Source organism: Pipistrellus hanaki, assembly GCF_964339955.1.
Source record: "Pipistrellus hanaki genome assembly, chromosome: 17".
Classification (NCBI taxonomy): Eukaryota; Metazoa; Chordata; class Mammalia; order Chiroptera; family Vespertilionidae; genus Pipistrellus; species Pipistrellus hanaki.
This window is the reverse complement of record NC_140519.1, coordinates 12,326,043-12,342,501: the sequence shown is the minus strand read 5'-3', so window position 1 is coordinate 12,342,501 and position 16,459 is coordinate 12,326,043. Positions and strand designations below refer to the sequence as shown.

At 46.6% G+C, this 16,459-nt stretch overlaps 1 protein-coding gene across 6 annotated transcripts in view; it reads left to right on the top strand.

Moving 5' to 3' along the window:
- The window catches only part of ZFHX4 (zinc finger homeobox 4), a 194,615-nt gene that overhangs the window by 10,885 nt on the left and 167,271 nt on the right, over nt 1-16,459 (top strand). For 5 of the 6 annotated variants that reach the window (XM_084864891.1, XM_084864887.1, XM_084864892.1 and 2 more), the window contains exon 2: nt 12,446-15,462. In XM_084864891.1, coding sequence (XP_084721017.1) covers nt 12,492-15,462 — 2,971 coding nt within the window. In that variant the 5' untranslated portion in view covers nt 12,446-12,491. Of the gene's footprint in view, nt 1-12,037; nt 12,296-12,445; nt 15,463-16,459 lie in introns of those variants that run through there. The other variant, XM_084864890.1, reaches the window with a different exon arrangement.

Here is a 16,459-nt window from a genome sequence, read left to right as displayed (position 1 = left end):
ATCTATTTCTTAGTCTTTTATTTAAGAAGTAAATTAGAACAGAAACAGTTTTTAAATTATTCAGATCTTAGTCTTTCCACATGAATTCAAGATCCCAGGTTGTTCATTATCTATAATAATGAAAGCATGTTATGCTAATTAGACCAGACATCCTTCTATTCATCCTTCCAGACGACCTTCCTGATGAAGCCAGGGCTGTAAGGGAAGCCTGGTCCCGGGTGCCAGAGGGAAGCTGGTGCCAGCAGCCGGGGGAAGGAAAGCCTGCTCTTGCACAGATTTTGTGCATCAGGCCTCTAGTATGCAATAATAGAAGAGACCACAAACCTAATTCCCGTCTTGAAGTTGACCCAGTCTGCTTGAAAGCCTTTGAAGTAGAGGATTTCTCCAAATTGATTTTGATGCCATAGAAACACCTTTCTATGTACTTGGTATTATGATATTTTGATGTGCCATGAAAGGAGTATTGATACTATTACATGGTACCCTGTACATAAAAATTTATACCAGCCTGGAGAACAGATCCAGTTATTAATCATCCAGCAATATTATAAAACTCTTCAATATTCTTGGGGGATTTTATAGCCAACTTATAAGTCTCACCCTGGCTTATCTCTTGGAGGAGATCATAGCCCTTTTCCTTTTTGTAGCAATGCATCATTCGGTGGAAGAATACCCGGGTTCAAAGATGATAAGGTTCATTATAAAGTTGATAAGTTTATAAATACATTTTGACTATCTGAACTACAACCGATGTCTTTTACGTTTTAAAAAAATCATAATACTTTTTCATTATAATACACATTTAAATTATTATTTATATTTTATTGGGAAATATAAGTGTATTTTTGGGTTGTAATTTCCCAACTTTGAGTTTGATTTTTGCTTTAAATTTCTATATACTTGGCCCACAATCTTTGTTACAGTTTTTCTTAAAGATAAAAGTGTGTACTGCCTAAGTTCTGGTCCTTTATAAGTAGCCCTGGACTTGACAATTCACTGGAAGCACATTTATATAAGGCAAAGTGTTTAATGAACACTAATAGGGTAAGGCTATACTTCATTGGAAGAAACCAATTAGCATCCTAGCATTTTTCATGATGCTCTTTTAACTGCTTCCTCAAAAAATTTCAGCCTCCATGAGGGCAGCACTCACATCTGTTAATCACTATATTCACAATGAGGGACATTATTGGCAAATCCTTGGTAAATATCCTCAATAAATATCTATCGAATGGATTGAGAAAAAAGAAAAGAATGACAGTTCATTAAAAATATAAATAGGAAACTTCAGTTTACTATCCTACTGGAATCTGCCTCTCTTTCTGAAATCTAGGTACTGATAAGAAATATACAACCTTAAAAACAAAACATCTGGGTCTGCCTTGGAAAATTCCATAGGGAAAACGATCTTCCAACACAATCTAAATGGGTTTTTATAGTGGAACCATAGATTGTTGCAGTCAGGAGGGATATAGAACCATTCCCTTGCTTAACCCATAAGGAAACTGAAGCTCAGAAAAATACCTGGGAAATATCACACATCTACTGCGCGCAGCCGATGCGATCCTGTGTGTGTGTGTGTGTGAGTGTGTGTGTGTGAGTGTGTGTGTGTGTGTGCCCTGCAGCAGATCATTTAACATTTTTTTCACTGTTGTTGGCTCAGCTCTTCCCATTTCCAAAGAGTCTATAATATTAATTAGAGAATAACGTCTGTTAAGCAGGGGATGCTTTTATTTGTGGATCTTCTTTTTGCCAGCAAAGGAAGATTTTCAGCTGGTGCAGTGACGGCCTTAGGACAGGCTGCTGCTCGCAGGATTGTAACGCTAAGCTGCTGGAGATAGGACAAGCGTTGCCCCAAAGGTGAAAACGTGCGGAAGGGGGTGGGATACTGAGTTCTCGGAATGAAGCAGGGTGCAGATTAGGAATCATTGCGGTTGGCGAGAAGTTGCTGGTCACAGAAGCCTGTTTAAGTGCTCACTGTCAACAAGGAAATCGTGGGCCGCACTTAAAGTGGCTCACCTCTGATTTATTCATAAACCTCACACGAGCACTTGGCTTTGTTCTTGCTCTGGTAAGGGGGGTGAATGCCAATAAGGACAGGAATAAAGAGCTCCTTGCGTGGCCCAAGAGTGAATAGCACTTTCCTCAAAGCCTGACCTCTTTTCTTCCGAGGCCTGTTGTGCTCCAGTTGACTCGGATTGGCTGTGTCCTCACATGAATTGAGAGAAGAGGTTACAACAAGTATGTCCCCTGTCAAGTCCATAGTGTACATAGCAAGGTCTAGGGAACGGGAGCTTGGGTTCTGACTTAATGCAATGGTGGTGTTTATGCGAAGGGTTCCTGCTTCGCCCTCCCTTCTCTGTGAAGCTTGAAGAGTTTCACATTTAATACTAGCTGGAAAAGCATTGCTTCTCTCTAGTTGAAGAATGCGAGGATCTTGGAGTAAAATGGGTGTTGACAACCCATCCCTCCACTAAAATGAATGAGAGAGCTTTAATAACAGGAAATCAGGGGCTGGAGGAGAAACTCTGTACCACGCTGGGGGTAGAAACAAAGCAATGGCCTTGCGATGGCTTATCCGTGTTGATCAAGGGGGTTTGTTTGTGTTAGTACACAAATTCTGCTCTGCTCTGGCCTCTCGTGGCGAGGGGCCTGGACCTTTAAGAGAGTCAGCTGGCTGGCTCGCAGTGTGGCAGAGGTTGAGCGGAGTGACTTAAGTCCCCAGAGCAACATTCAGAGCCTGCGAGTCTTTTTCCAGTCCTCCTCCTCCTCCCCGCCCACCCCCCAGCATCCTATCCATTCTAACTCCCCTTTCCTCCTTTTGATGAAGTTGGTCTCTTACGACTTAAAGTGCATATATTTACACAAAAATTCCCTCCAATTTTCACAACACATTAGCCTAGAAGAGCCGTATTAGCAGAGGATGGCGAGCGTTGATGATATATCTCCAGATAAAGCGGTCCCCCTGTGCAGGCGCGTCACAGTCATCAGCTCATTTGTCATGGCTGAAGGGGGGATGTCAGGGCCAGTGAGGGCATGAGTGCTGAAGGGGGCAAGAGGGCCTCGGGAGGGCGACATTTTTGTGCCGGGAGTCGGCCATGGCTTAGATTTAGCTCCAGGGAAATGTTGGGATTAGCCACCGCTCTGTACAAATCCTTAGCATAACAGAGCTCCTTGGGAAGATGGAGAGGTGGAGGCCATGAGGATGGGCGCGTTTCTGGAGACCTGCTCCAGGCTGCAGGCCAGACGCTGCGAAGGAAGGGGGTGCTTGCATTGAAATGATGGTAAGGGGTGTTCTTGAGGCAGGTCCATGGGTTTCAAGGTTGAAGTCACAGTTCTGCGTGTCATCAAGGAAAAGACCTAAATAATAGGTAGATACGGCTTTTGTTTTCAACGTGGAGCTGCCTTCAAAGAATTTCCACCCCAACATCCAGAAACTTCCCAGGGAGATTTTATCTGAGAACCCAAAGATAACATTCAGGCCCCCCCAAAAAAGTACTTTTGGCATGAAAGTTAATACTTAATTTAAATTACAATAATTATGGTGCAATACTCGCTGCATTGTTGAGTTTGCAGGAAAACTAGAAGCTCAACTTTGTTGAAGCAGACTTCATGCTGGAACTGTAATGGAAAAGCAGCTTATTTTCTTTAGCGACAGAAGTCCTTATCTTTGATAGGCCAACACTAGCAGATTTATTTCATTTTGGATCCAGCGAATTGTTCTCTCTCGGATAATGCACCCATGCAACCTTCTCTTATTTAACTCTATTGATTTACAGTGTTAAAGTGAAATAATCTGATACCTGTTTCCTGTCCTTTGAGTATTTGTCGTCAAAGAGGCTGATTGGTTTTTTATCCCCCCCCCAACCCCAGTCTTTAGCTGTTTTAAATGTATAATTATCATCGCATGTCATTTGATAGCTGCACTAATTGCTGGCAACTATTGTCTGTTTGCACTTAATGCTGAAACCTGATCAACATCCTGCTTTGGTTGATGTTGGTGGTAAACTTTAATTAACTCTTATTGCATTGAAGAAGAGTTCAGGCTTGGTGCTAACTAATCATTTACCTTCATTATGCCCTGACAGCTCCACTTGTTCTTGGTCCTAATAGATACACCAGTCAGTAAATAAACCTGCACACCTCATGCCTAGTGGTTGCTCCACACTGATACTTTGCTACTTAAAGTAGAAGATAATTGGGCCCAGATAATTATTTAGTTAGTTTAGTATCTCTAGTCCGGCAGACACCAATCTTAATTGCCTCTTTCATGCTGGACAATTTTATTTTAATAGAAACCGTAGATTTGAGATAACATTATTCCTTCGGCATGGTTCCTATGAACATGCGTCTTTTGAATCAATACAATTAAGCTTGTCTCCTGTTGGAATTCTTGTCATTATTTTTCCTGAAATACTTTTCCTGTAATGATATTGAAGTTAAAGTAATCAGGTTACCAGCAGATCATGTAAAATTCAAGTCAAAATTGCTGGCTGCTTGATTTTAATTTGTCTGACATCAAGTTTGTTTGAAAAGGGATAATATGTGGGTAAACCAAGGAGCTTATAATTATGGTTGACGTTTGTTTGTTTATAATGAAATCTAATTAAAGTTCATACATTTAAAACACAAAAGTTAATTACTGAATTGCTCACTTCACTTATGGACAGCAGTCAAATTAACTTTTAGGCCCAAAACACACACACACACACACACACACACACACACACACACACCCCAAACAAAAGTCTCTCCATAATAGAAATAAAATAACCAACTAATCTTAGTTATCAAACATACATTTTCCGATATTTCATCTTGGCATTCCCCAATGTTCTCTATTATGTGAGTCCTAGTGTGGTTTTTAATATAAAATAATGTAAAAATATTTACACTAGATATAAAAAAGGCTTCTATTTGGTAGCCTCTAAAGTATTGTATAGCAAAAGGCTCTTGGTAGGGATTTAAAAATTATGCATATAACTTTCTTCATTAAAACTATTTTGAAAGCATTGCTCAAGGAACAGGAATGTTAGCTGGAATACCTGACCTGTGATTAGTTTTATGAAAATAATTATGGTAGGTTGAGCCTGCAAGGAATGACATTTTTTAAAAAATAATAAGAATGTACTTACACTGCTTCACTTATTGTTATATGGGGTATGAGATCATATTGGAGGGAATCATGAAATGCAAATAATTATACCATTGTTTTCTCTTTTAAATATTCAGTTGTCAGTAGGTCAAGAATTTTGTTTATGAATGGGCTAAGAAGGAAAAAATGCAGGTATATGTTAGAATATATTGTCTTCACATTGTATATGAGATAAATACGTGTGTGGAATGGTTTTCACTAGTCTGGTAAATCTCTTTTGATGCTCAGTACTCCTTAGTTATGCATTCCTTAATAAAGCCAATTAAGATGAATTTTTTAAATGTCCCTACGTGACAACTTAAAAGCATTATCAACTAAACACTCTTAGATGGTGTGTGTTCCAGACAAATTAGTCCACTGCATTTTAAAGACTAGAAATGTAAACATATGCAAAAACATGGCACCTTTGATTTATAAACTTCTAAAAATGATTGATGCTGCCCATGTTTTTCCAAGGAGAACTAAAGGGTTCCATGCTTAAGCTTCATACTTTAGAAATGTTGTTTCCTTGAACTTTCAAATCTAGTAGGGATTGAAGGAGAGGGGTCTGAGAAGGAAAACTGATTCTGTCCATTGTTGGAGATGCTTTGTAAAATGGAGTGTAATCTACACAACCTTTTAGTGTTCCCAGGGTTTGTGTGTATGTATTTGAGTATAACACCTGATTAATTTGTAGATCAGTATTTATTTAGGGAAGGAAAATTAAAAGGATCATACAGTCCTTTAACTCTGATCCTATTGATACTTTGCAGAGATGGAGACCAGGGAAGGTGGTTTGCACTGAGGCAGGGCTGGGTAACTGACATTCAGAAGTACCTTTTCCTTCTATAAGGAAAGGAGCGCGAAACGAATAGCTGGTATATTCTCCCAGTATTGGCAAACACCAGCTTTCTAGTAATGCTTCAGCTGATTAGGACATACTTACCCTTTAATGAAGCAATCACCACAAAGCCCCAATGTCAGCTGGAATACTTGCAAAACAGCATCAAAGGAGGAATCCAAGGCACTGAACATAATTACAGCTCATGTTCTTGTCTCACACCAGCCCAAACCATTCATTTCCAATTAGGATGAATACGAAAATTAGAAATCAACTCGATTGGTGAAAAGACCAAAGTTTGTTTACGGAGAATAAAGTAGTGGGTCCATCTTGCTCAGCGGTTCCGAGCTTTTTCCCGAAGCAAACGAATAACACGAGTCATGCAATACTGGACTTTGGTTAAGGAGAGTTTATTGATTGATCTGGAAGGAAAGTAGCTGGAGTTTGATTAAAGTTGTGAAGGAAAACTGAGTAAAATTCCTGTTTCCCACAACGAATCCAATGGAGAACTGTCGGACTTCATAGCAAAGTGTACCTTGCCTCTTTAGTTCCCGAACGCCTATGTTTAAGGATGTGTCATTGTCGTATCATGTCCATGGAGGTTTAGAGATAAGTGAGAGAAGGAGGGACACAGAGGGTGGGAAGAGAAAACTGAGACAGAGGACCACTCATGTCCACCACAAAGGCCCTGTCTGTGGGGCCGGAAGTCAATACCTAATTTAGAGCTTAATGAGAAAAATGAGGGGAAAATGACTGAGCCCACTTGCACACTCATGTTTGTCTTGGGAAACTTTCTCTCTTTAAACATTTGCTTCTTTTAAAAGGTTCGTATAGTCAGTGACATCCTTCTCTCCTCCAACTGAATTCCCTCCTCTCCTTGGTGGTAGCGCGGGTGGAAAGTTTTTGCTGGTTTTCGCTGTGTCAGGAGAGGTCGTCACACATTCTTCTGCAGCTCTCTTCATTAATTCCTCCTCGCAGAAGCATTTTCCCTCGTGCTGGGAAGGTAGAAGGGTGTAACACAAGAGCCCGGAGCATCAGCAGGAAGCTCTAAGCTAGTTAATGCAGTATAATTGTCTGGACATAGACTGGTCTTTGTTTGTGTGGCTCACTCCGAATCAGCTGTAATTAACTCCAGAGTGTTTCCAGATTGCCAGCAAAGAAAAATTACAGCTTTTCTGTTTTAAATTGTAAAGCTCACAAACATTAACTATGCACAGTGCATGCACTTTGATATATTTCTATCCTGCAAGGGTCTGGGAGGGGGGGGAGGGGGAGGAGGGGGAAAGGAGAGCTTAGCTGACTCCCCTAAACCCTGTCTAAAAATGTACCTTTGTGAAGTTCTTTGATTTAGTGACGATTGGAACATAATGGCGCCTTGATACTCGGGCTTGAAATCTTTTTCTTCCTATTTTCAACCCTTGGCCTTCCTTGGAGTTGTTTTTCTTCGTGCAAAGGTCTCTGATGGTGCGGTGGGAAAGGAGTTACGCACTCATTGATGAAATGCTGGACGTACACTAAACTGAGCAAATTGCAGAGAGAGCTCCCTCCAGGAAATCACCAGCCCCAACTTTAAAGACCCGAGATCAAAGCCGGATCCTGACGTAACTTTACCTGCGTTTTGATATATCAAAAGGGAGGCTGTGAGAACAGGGCCTTCCTCCCGTGGTCAGCACGCCACACCCTTTGCAAAGCTTCTGTACAGTAGTTTATAATTATGAATTCCAACACGGGCAGAAGTGAGGTAGCGGTGTGAGCTAATACCGCCTAGGACATAAAAGATCTGTCAGCAACTGATGTAAAAAAAAAAAAAAAAAAAAAAAAGAAAGTCCAGCCCCAAATCTTTTTTTTCTCTCCCCTCTGCATTTAACAATAAGGAATTTAAGCCTCAATGTGGCTCCAGCGACCAAAGAAAAGAAGCTCTTGGTGTCTGCATAATACCACTTTGATGGATTTTTTTTCATCAGCTCTCTGTACGTGGCAACAAATAAACAAGTATAATTATACTTGTGAAGGCTATTCAGTGCTTTGTCAGGATTAGATATATGTGCCGTTTCACACTGCACCTCCCTTTTGTCTTTGCCTAACTCACTATGACATATTGATAGAGGATTTGGACTGGGGAAAGGCCACAGCAGAGACAGTGATGACCTTTTGGAAACTTGATATAATTCAAGGATTTTTATTTATTTTCTTTCTTTTCTTTCCTTTTTTTTTTTTTTAAGAACTTATTACCAAATACCAGATTCTCTGCTACGAGGACAGGTTTTAACCCATTTCAAAGGGAGTCCATGAAGGCTCAGGAGCAGAGGAGAATAAAAACAATAGGCGGAATCCCTTGTTTCTAACCGGCACTTTGCAGAGTGGCTAACCTGGCCTTGCTGGCCCGTTCTTCGGGCCCCCTCCTCAGACCACATTGTTTTCCATTATTTCACAAACACTGTCTCACTGGACGCGAGAGGAGGGCTGAGACAATCTCAGCTAAAAAACAGAGGTAACGCTGGCCTCCCGGATTTGGGGTTCTGATGGGAACTCTGCTTCCTGAAGGCAGGGGAATTCTTCCATTGTGCCGCAAGCACCCCTGTCATCAGCCAGCTCCTGGCAGGTGGGTTTGGTCAGCTGGCAGAGCAGGGTTGAGGCCGAAGGACGAAAGCAAGGCAGAGCGAGCCATAGAAGTTCTTTTCTGCACAGTGTCCATTAGTTCCAAAAAGGGGGTTTCCATGATCAAAGTCACGGATCTTGTGAATTACTGAGAGTCCCCCCAAAATGTGTCCACATATTCTAAGCAGACCAGCAGGTACGTACTGCTCTGAATTTAGCGTTGAAATTGTATTAGGTTTTTTGGGGGAGGGGATGATTTCTTGAAGACTTTGGTGATTTTTAAAGGTAGAATGTTTGGCAATAGAGAACAGAAATTGGTGAAGACCAAATAGAGACCAGCTTAAATGGTGAAGCAACTTTTATAGTGAGTTTCCTTGTTATGCAGTCATTTTTGGAATGAATTCTGCGGTTTAAGTTACATGGCTCTTTGTGGTCTTTTGACTGGGACTTATAAAAGTTTAGTGTAAATTTCCTAAATGGGTCACATCAGTAAAAGAAAGATCTTCTCTGACATTGATGACAGGGAAATCACTGGGCATCATATTTAATATGTACAGTCTTGGTACACATCAATGTAACTAATGTTTTAACTGCACAAACTAAAGTGATTCCATCAAAATAAGCATCGCCATGGCCATAGTCAATAGCTACGAATTTAAAAATCAGGTAATACATTACTTTCCATCAGTCCACATAGGTTTGTCATTGTTGCTTCTGGAATGAAATGTACGTTTGATTGCATTGAAGACAGGATCTGACTTCGCTTCTGATTAATGTGTACCTTATTGAGAAGAAATTGATAGGCAATTTGGTGTAAAATGATGTGGGAATTTTGTAACAAAATCAATCCTACCATTTTGTGTCCACCTGTGATGGATTCTGCAGGGTAGTTTTCATTATTTTTTTTTCCTACATGGCAACAATGTTGTCCCATTTTGGGAAGTTACTTCCGGTAAAATAAAGAGGTTCCGATTCCTATAGCACAGTACTGAGAGGGTACATTGCAGAGTCCATTCGGCATCTGGACAAAATTATTAACTGCACCTCACAGACCCCTCTTCCGGGTGTACTCATCCTGGGTCGTAATGCCAGCAAGTGCACTTGTGGGCTGAGAACTGTAGTAGGGCTGTAAGCAAAATCATTAAAGTACAGTGGTGCCTCACACAACGAACTTAATTCGTTCCAGGAGCAAGCTTGTTATGCGAAAAGTTCGTTATGTGAAAATCGTTTTCCCATAACAATACATGTTAAAAAAAATAATTCGTTCTGTAGCATAAAATATGCTAAGATGACATAAAAAAAATATGCTAAGATGACATATTTTTATTTAGATACATCTAAAAACATATTTTTTAAAAAAAAAAAACACACATTTTTTTAATTTTAAGACAGACTAAGTAGAGTCTACCGAATCTTGCACATCTTCATCCATTTTCTGCTTTTTGGCCGATGGTTTCATGAAAAACCTGTCCAAAGTTCGCTGTGCGAGGCGTTCGTTATGCGAGGCACCACTGTAATAACAAAAGCTTAGAAACTCCTTCACAAGCTACATAGTGTTCGGGAGCTTTTCTTACTTTTGTGATTAAGGTGAATCTCCTTACGTGTATCAGCCTAAACTATCTTATCAGAGGAAACAGTAAATAGCACCTGCCCTGGATCCCACCACTGTACTGGGTAAGCCAGGACCTCTGATGGAGTGTTTCCCTCCACTGCGCTCCCACTCCAGACCCCTAGCCCCCTCCTGCCTTCCGCATCTCCTCCAGTCTAGTAGGGGGTTATATCTTAGGCATTTTGGCTGCCTTTGGTGAAGATATACATGGTTTGCGGCGATCTGGTGAATGCAAAGGTAAACATTAACGTTTGTGGACTAATTAGAAATTATTAGGTTTTCATGCTTATGGTTATCAGATTATTTCAGAGGGTTTTAAAAGCTGCAGGCATGCCATGATGATAATTAACCTGCAGCTCATCGATGATGATTAAAATTACACACTAAGCTTTATGATGTTTGATTGGTGAGCAATTAGAATGTCGTTTTAACCATGGCAGATACCAAAACGAATTTTGATTTCATTTCCAATCTCGGCCGATCTTTTGATGCATTCTACACTGATCACTTCCTCTCTGATTTAGCTGACAAGATTAAATTTGATTAAAGTCAAGAGAGTATTAAGAAGTGATTCTTCATACTTAATATGCCAGTGACCTTCAATGAGGTCTTTCTTCCAGAAGAACTTTTCAAAAGGAATTGCTAAAACGCTTAGTAACCTGAGTGAGCCCAGAGTTTTGTTTTTCCTCAGCCCTCTGCCGCTGAGAAGTCGGCAATACATGCAGGGGCATCCAGGGTGAGACGCTGCGTGTCTAGCCTGCCCACTATGACAGGTAACAGAATACGGCAACGCCAAACCCTCTTATATCAGAAATTACCAGCGACCTTGAACGCATTGATACTTTTACATTAAGGGGCTAGTTGCCTTGAAGTGATGAATCCCTCAAATTGCAAGATTTGGGAGAAAATTGCTTAGTCAAGACGATGTCTGTGTCCTAGGCTGAAAATAAACACCCAAGTTTCAGCCCCCTCGGTGGTGTGTACAGCGCCATCATCCTGCAAACCCGGAGAGCTACAGGACTCAGAAGCTTACACTGTAATCGAGTTGCTATTACAGTAGCTGAGGTTTGTGGGCACACACACACACACACACACACGAGGGCACACATGTTCACACACACTTGCACACAGAAGGGCATGCTACCAATACATACTCAATTGTCCCCTGCTACCTGACCATGCTGCCGGAGCCCGAGATAGCTTTACGGAGGGCGTATCTTGCTCTCAACAAAGGGAGTTTACGGTCTAAGATGCCAGGCTGAAAAAAAAAACAAAACAAAACACAAAAAAACCACTGAAAAATTAAATCTAAAACAAATGATGGAAGGATTTTCATCAGTCGTGCTTGCGTATGATTTGTTAAGCCAGGGGAGATGCTGATTGAGGCAATAGTTGAGAGATGGGCAGCTCACCAGGATTGATAACATCAAAATGGTATTTGAAATGGTGTTCATTACATAGTGCAGTGAGAGGAAAAAAAAAAAGAGAAGAAAAAAGAAAAAATGCAACGGATGTGATCGTCCCCTAGGAGGAGAGGCCTGGCTGCAGTAAATATTAATTTCTGTTCTGCTGCCCATTGAGGTGACTGAAGTGTGGGGAAGAATTGTGATTGGTGCTTAATCAGGGCCAGCCAGATACCTGCTGAGAGCTTTTGCGCAGGGAAGATTTGTAGTAAGCTGATTTACTGGCAAAATGAAAGCCAGAGCAGAGCGTGGCCGGCGCTGCCTGTGACTGTCATATTTCTCATTTTAAGGTTCCTTTACGGTCGGTCTCCCTTCCCTCCTCATCCCCCCTTGAGAAAGTAAAAGGTAAATATTAAAAAAAAAAAAAAAATTACAAGTCATTTGCATTGTTCCTTTTTATTCCTGCCTTCATATGTGAAAGCCATTTCCCTGTCTGTCATGGACAAGGGGCTTTCAGAGCCTTTCCTGTCGGTTATGTATACATTTTCAGAGAAGGGGAATGAGAGAAGCGCGGATCGCTGATATGAATTTCAGATTTATGACGGATGCCCATGGCGACTTCAGAAACACCCAGGGTGTGGAGGCCCGGCTGCCACGGCTCTCTGCATTATTCTCTCCATTCACACACAGTCTCTGCGTGTGACAGATAGGTGCGCTGCCTTTCAGACCCTCCTTCACCCGCCACCCCCTCACCTTTGCAGATAGCCAAGTTTACAGCTGCCGTAAATTAGTGATGGGCTATTAGTGAGCGGTGTCATTATTTAATAAAAATGCCTTCTCTCACCTTATTTTTTACCCAGGTCCCTGACAGGCTGGATGAAATGAGATCCCCATGTAGCGATTGCCATGGAAACCTGTGACTCCCCTCCTATCTCAAGGCAGGAAAATGGGCAGAGCACATCAAAGCTGTGTGCGGCAGCGGCAGCGACACAACTTGATAATGAGGTGCCAGAGAAAGTTGCAGGCATGGAGCCTGACAGGGAGCACGGCTCCTCTGCGGCCGATGGCAACCTGAACGCCAACGAGGCCTCAGCCGAGGAGCAGCAGCAGCAGCAGCAGCAGCGAGGCCCCCAGGACGGCTTGCTGGGCCTGGGCCTGGGCCTGGGCTTGGGCCTGGGCAGCGGCCAGCATGCCCCCTCGGGCCCGCAGCTGGCCACAGCCAAGGAGATCCCATGCCACGAGTGCGCCGGCTCCTTCCCCAGCCTGCAGAAGTACATGGAGCACCACTGCCCCAACGCCCGCCTGCCCGTCCTGAGGGATGACCACGACAGCGAGGCCAGCGAGCTGGAGGACAGCGACGTGGAGAACCTCACCGGGGAGATCGTGTACCAGCCCGACGGCTCGGCCTACATCATCGAGGACCCCAAGGAGGCCGGGGGTCCCCATGCACCTGCAGCCACCGCCACCTCCACCTCCGCCTCCACCGCCGGGGTGCACGGCCAGCTGCTCTCGGCCGCCCGCTTCCTGGACTCCCTGGCCGCCGCCGCAGGGGGGGACCAGGGCGACCAGGCGGCCCCCGCCCCGCTGTCCTTCTACCCGCAGATCATCAACACCTTCCACATCGCTTCGTCGTCGTCCCTCGGGAGGCCCTTCCCGGCCGACCAGGCCTTCCCAAATACCTCAGCCTTGGCAGGAGCCGGCCCGGTGCTGCACAGCTTCAGAGTCTACGACCTGCGGCACCAGCGAGACCAGGACTATCTCGCCAGCGACGGCTCGGCCAAGCACAAGTGCGTGTCCAAAGATGTGCCCCCCGGCGGCCCGGACCCGGACCCGGACCCGGACCTGGACCTGGACCTGTCCCGGTTCGACGGCGGCGTGAGCGACGGCCGGAGGAAGCCCGTGCTCATGTGCTTCCTGTGCAAGCTCAGCTTCGGCTACACGCGCTCCTTCGTGTCGCACGCCGTGCACGACCACCGCCTGGCGCTCAACGCGGGCGAGCAGCGGCTGCTGCGCGGCAAGGGCGTCTCCGCCATCATCCAGGGCATCGGCAAAGACAAGGAACCTCTGATCAGCTTTCTGGAACCAAAAAAACCCACCCCCTCCGCCCACCCCCACTTTTCCACCGCAAACCTCATCGGCCCCCCGGACCCGGCCGCCGCCTCCGCAGCTGCCGCCGCCGCCGCCGCCGCCGCCTTCCGCGGCCTCTGGGGCGCGTTCCGCGTGGAGAACGGGGACCCCCTGCCCCCGCCCCCGCCGCCCCCCCAGCCGCCGGGCTTTGCCTTCTTAAAAGGGAGCTCGTCGGGGGGCCTGGCGTCCTCCCTGTCGTCCTCGTCCTCCAGCCCAGCAGCTGAGCTGGGGGTCCCCCCGATGATGCCAAAGGCGGACCCTGCAAACCTGGGGGGGCTGTCGTCCAGCCTCGTCGCCAACACCCCGATTACCTCCGTGTCCCTCGGCCACCCAGCAGCGTCCGAGGCCAGCAAGATGCCCGAGGGCAGCAAAGACCAAGAGAACAGCTGTGAACGGCCCCAGGGGAGCCCCGCGGGGCGCCCGGGTGGGGGCGGCACCGTTACCCCAGATTGCCCGGTCAAACGCGAGCCCCCCGAGGCGGCCGACGAGGACGAAGAGGAGGAGGAGGACGCCTTCTCCTCCAATGACCTGGACGATGACGAGGAGGCGATGGGCGAACTCGCCGATCACAGTATGGGCCACAAAGATTTCCCGCTCTTAAACCAAAGCATTTCTCCTCTGTCCTCCAGCAGCAGCGTGCTAAAGTTCATCGACAAGGGCCCCCCGTCCTCCTCCTCCTCCTCTTCCTCCTCCTCCGAGGACCCGGAGAAGAAGAAGCAGCAGCAGCAGGCGGCCGTCCCCCGGGCCCATCCCTATGGCCTGGGGGGCAAGGACGGGGCCCCGGAGGCGGGGGGTGCCGGGAAGGACAGCGCCCCGGCCCCCCAGGCCCCCCATCCCTGCGACCCGGGCCGGGGGGCCGCCGAGGAGGACAGCGGCGCGGCCCCCCCTCACCAGCACCACCACCACCCCGGCTTCGCGCCCAGCGCGCCCGGCACCCCGGGGCCCGGAGGGGGGGACGGCTCCCCCGGCGGCGGCAGCGGCATCGAGTGTCCCAAGTGCGACACGGTGCTGGGGTCCTCGCGCTCCCTGGGCGGCCACATGACCATGATGCACTCCAGGAACTCGTGCAAGACCCTCAAGTGTCCCAAGTGCAACTGGCACTATAAGTACCAGCAGACGCTGGAGGCGCACATGAAGGAGAAGCACCCGGAGCCGGGGGGCTCGTGCGTGTACTGCAAGACGGGCCAGCCGCACCCCAGGCTGGCCCGCGGCGAGAGCTACACGTGCGGCTACAAGCCCTTCCGCTGCGAGGTGTGCAACTACTCCACCACCACCAAAGGCAACCTCAGCATCCACATGCAGAGCGACAAGCACCTCAACAACGTGCAGAACCTGCAGAACGGCGGCACGGGCGAGCAGGTGTTCGGCCACGCCGCCGCCTCCGTGTCCGCCCCCAACGCCGGCCTGGGCGGCGGCTGCGGCACCCCGTCCCCGTCCAAGCCCAAGCAGAAGCCCACCTGGCGCTGCGAGGTGTGCGACTACGAGACCAACGTGGCCAGGAACCTCCGCATCCACATGACCAGCGAGAAGCACATGCACAACATGATGCTCCTGCAGCAGAACATGAAGCAGATCCAGCACAACCTGCACCTGGGCCTGGCGCCGGCCGAGGCCGAGCTCTACCAGTACTACCTGGCCCAGAACATCGGCCTGACCGGCATGAAGCTGGAGAGCCCCGCCGACCCGCAGCTGATGCTCAGCCCCTTCCAGCTGGACCCGGCCACGGCCGCCGCCCTGGCCCCCGGACTCGGTCAGTACTCACTGTTTTTCTCTCCTCCCATTAGCTCCACTAGCTGCCCGGTCTGAGTTAGTGGGATGCACCCAGAGGGAGGGGTGAGTGCAGACAAATGGGGGACAGCCTCCTGGAAGGGAATGTATCTCTTAGCTGATCATCAGACCACTGGGGCCTCCCTTCAAACCTGAATTAAGTCGAAACTGGTTTGGCTCAGTGGATAGAGCATCGGCCTGCGGACTGAAGGGTCCCGGGTTCAATTCCGGTCAGGGGCGTGTACTTTGGTTGCGGGCACATCCCAGCAAGGGATGTGCAAGAGGCAGCTGATCGATGACTCTCTCTCATCGATGTTTCTAAGTCTCTATCTCTCTCCCTTCCTCTCTGTAAAATATCAATAAAATAAAATAAAAAACTTTAAAAAACAAACAAACAAAAACAAAAAACCTGAATTAACTCCATAGAGGTCCAGGGCAGCCCGAGAGGACTTAGCAAACTATGTCTTCTTCATCCAGCAGCTCAGTGAACAAACGTGCATGTGCCCATCTGCCTGCCTTTATTCGCTGTGACCCTGGCGAGGTTTATAGCTCTGATTTTTGGCAGTTATTCCCTCACATATCAAGCTTGCGCTTCCAAAGGAGAGACCGTTATTTTTAATGAAATATTAGTGAAAACCATTTCTGTGCCTGTGATGGGAGGTAATTAGACCGCTAGCAGTCCTATACCGCTACCTTCTCCCAGGTATTTGGCAAGAGATCCCCGCCCGCCTACGGTATTAGCCAGATCTCATCAGGCCTCAGACAAATTGCGAAATGGCAATTAGTGCTTATTATGCAAGTTTATCTGGGCTCTTCCATCGCGAGCACGTGGCTGTTTGTTATGGTATCGATCACCGCTCCTGCCCTCGAAAATACAAATTTCAGAATGACATCATGCCCGGTAGGAGTAATTAAAGCTATCTGGTGAGGGCATTTAGAAGTTGAAAGGGATGATTGTAATTGATCCCGATCCAATCCTA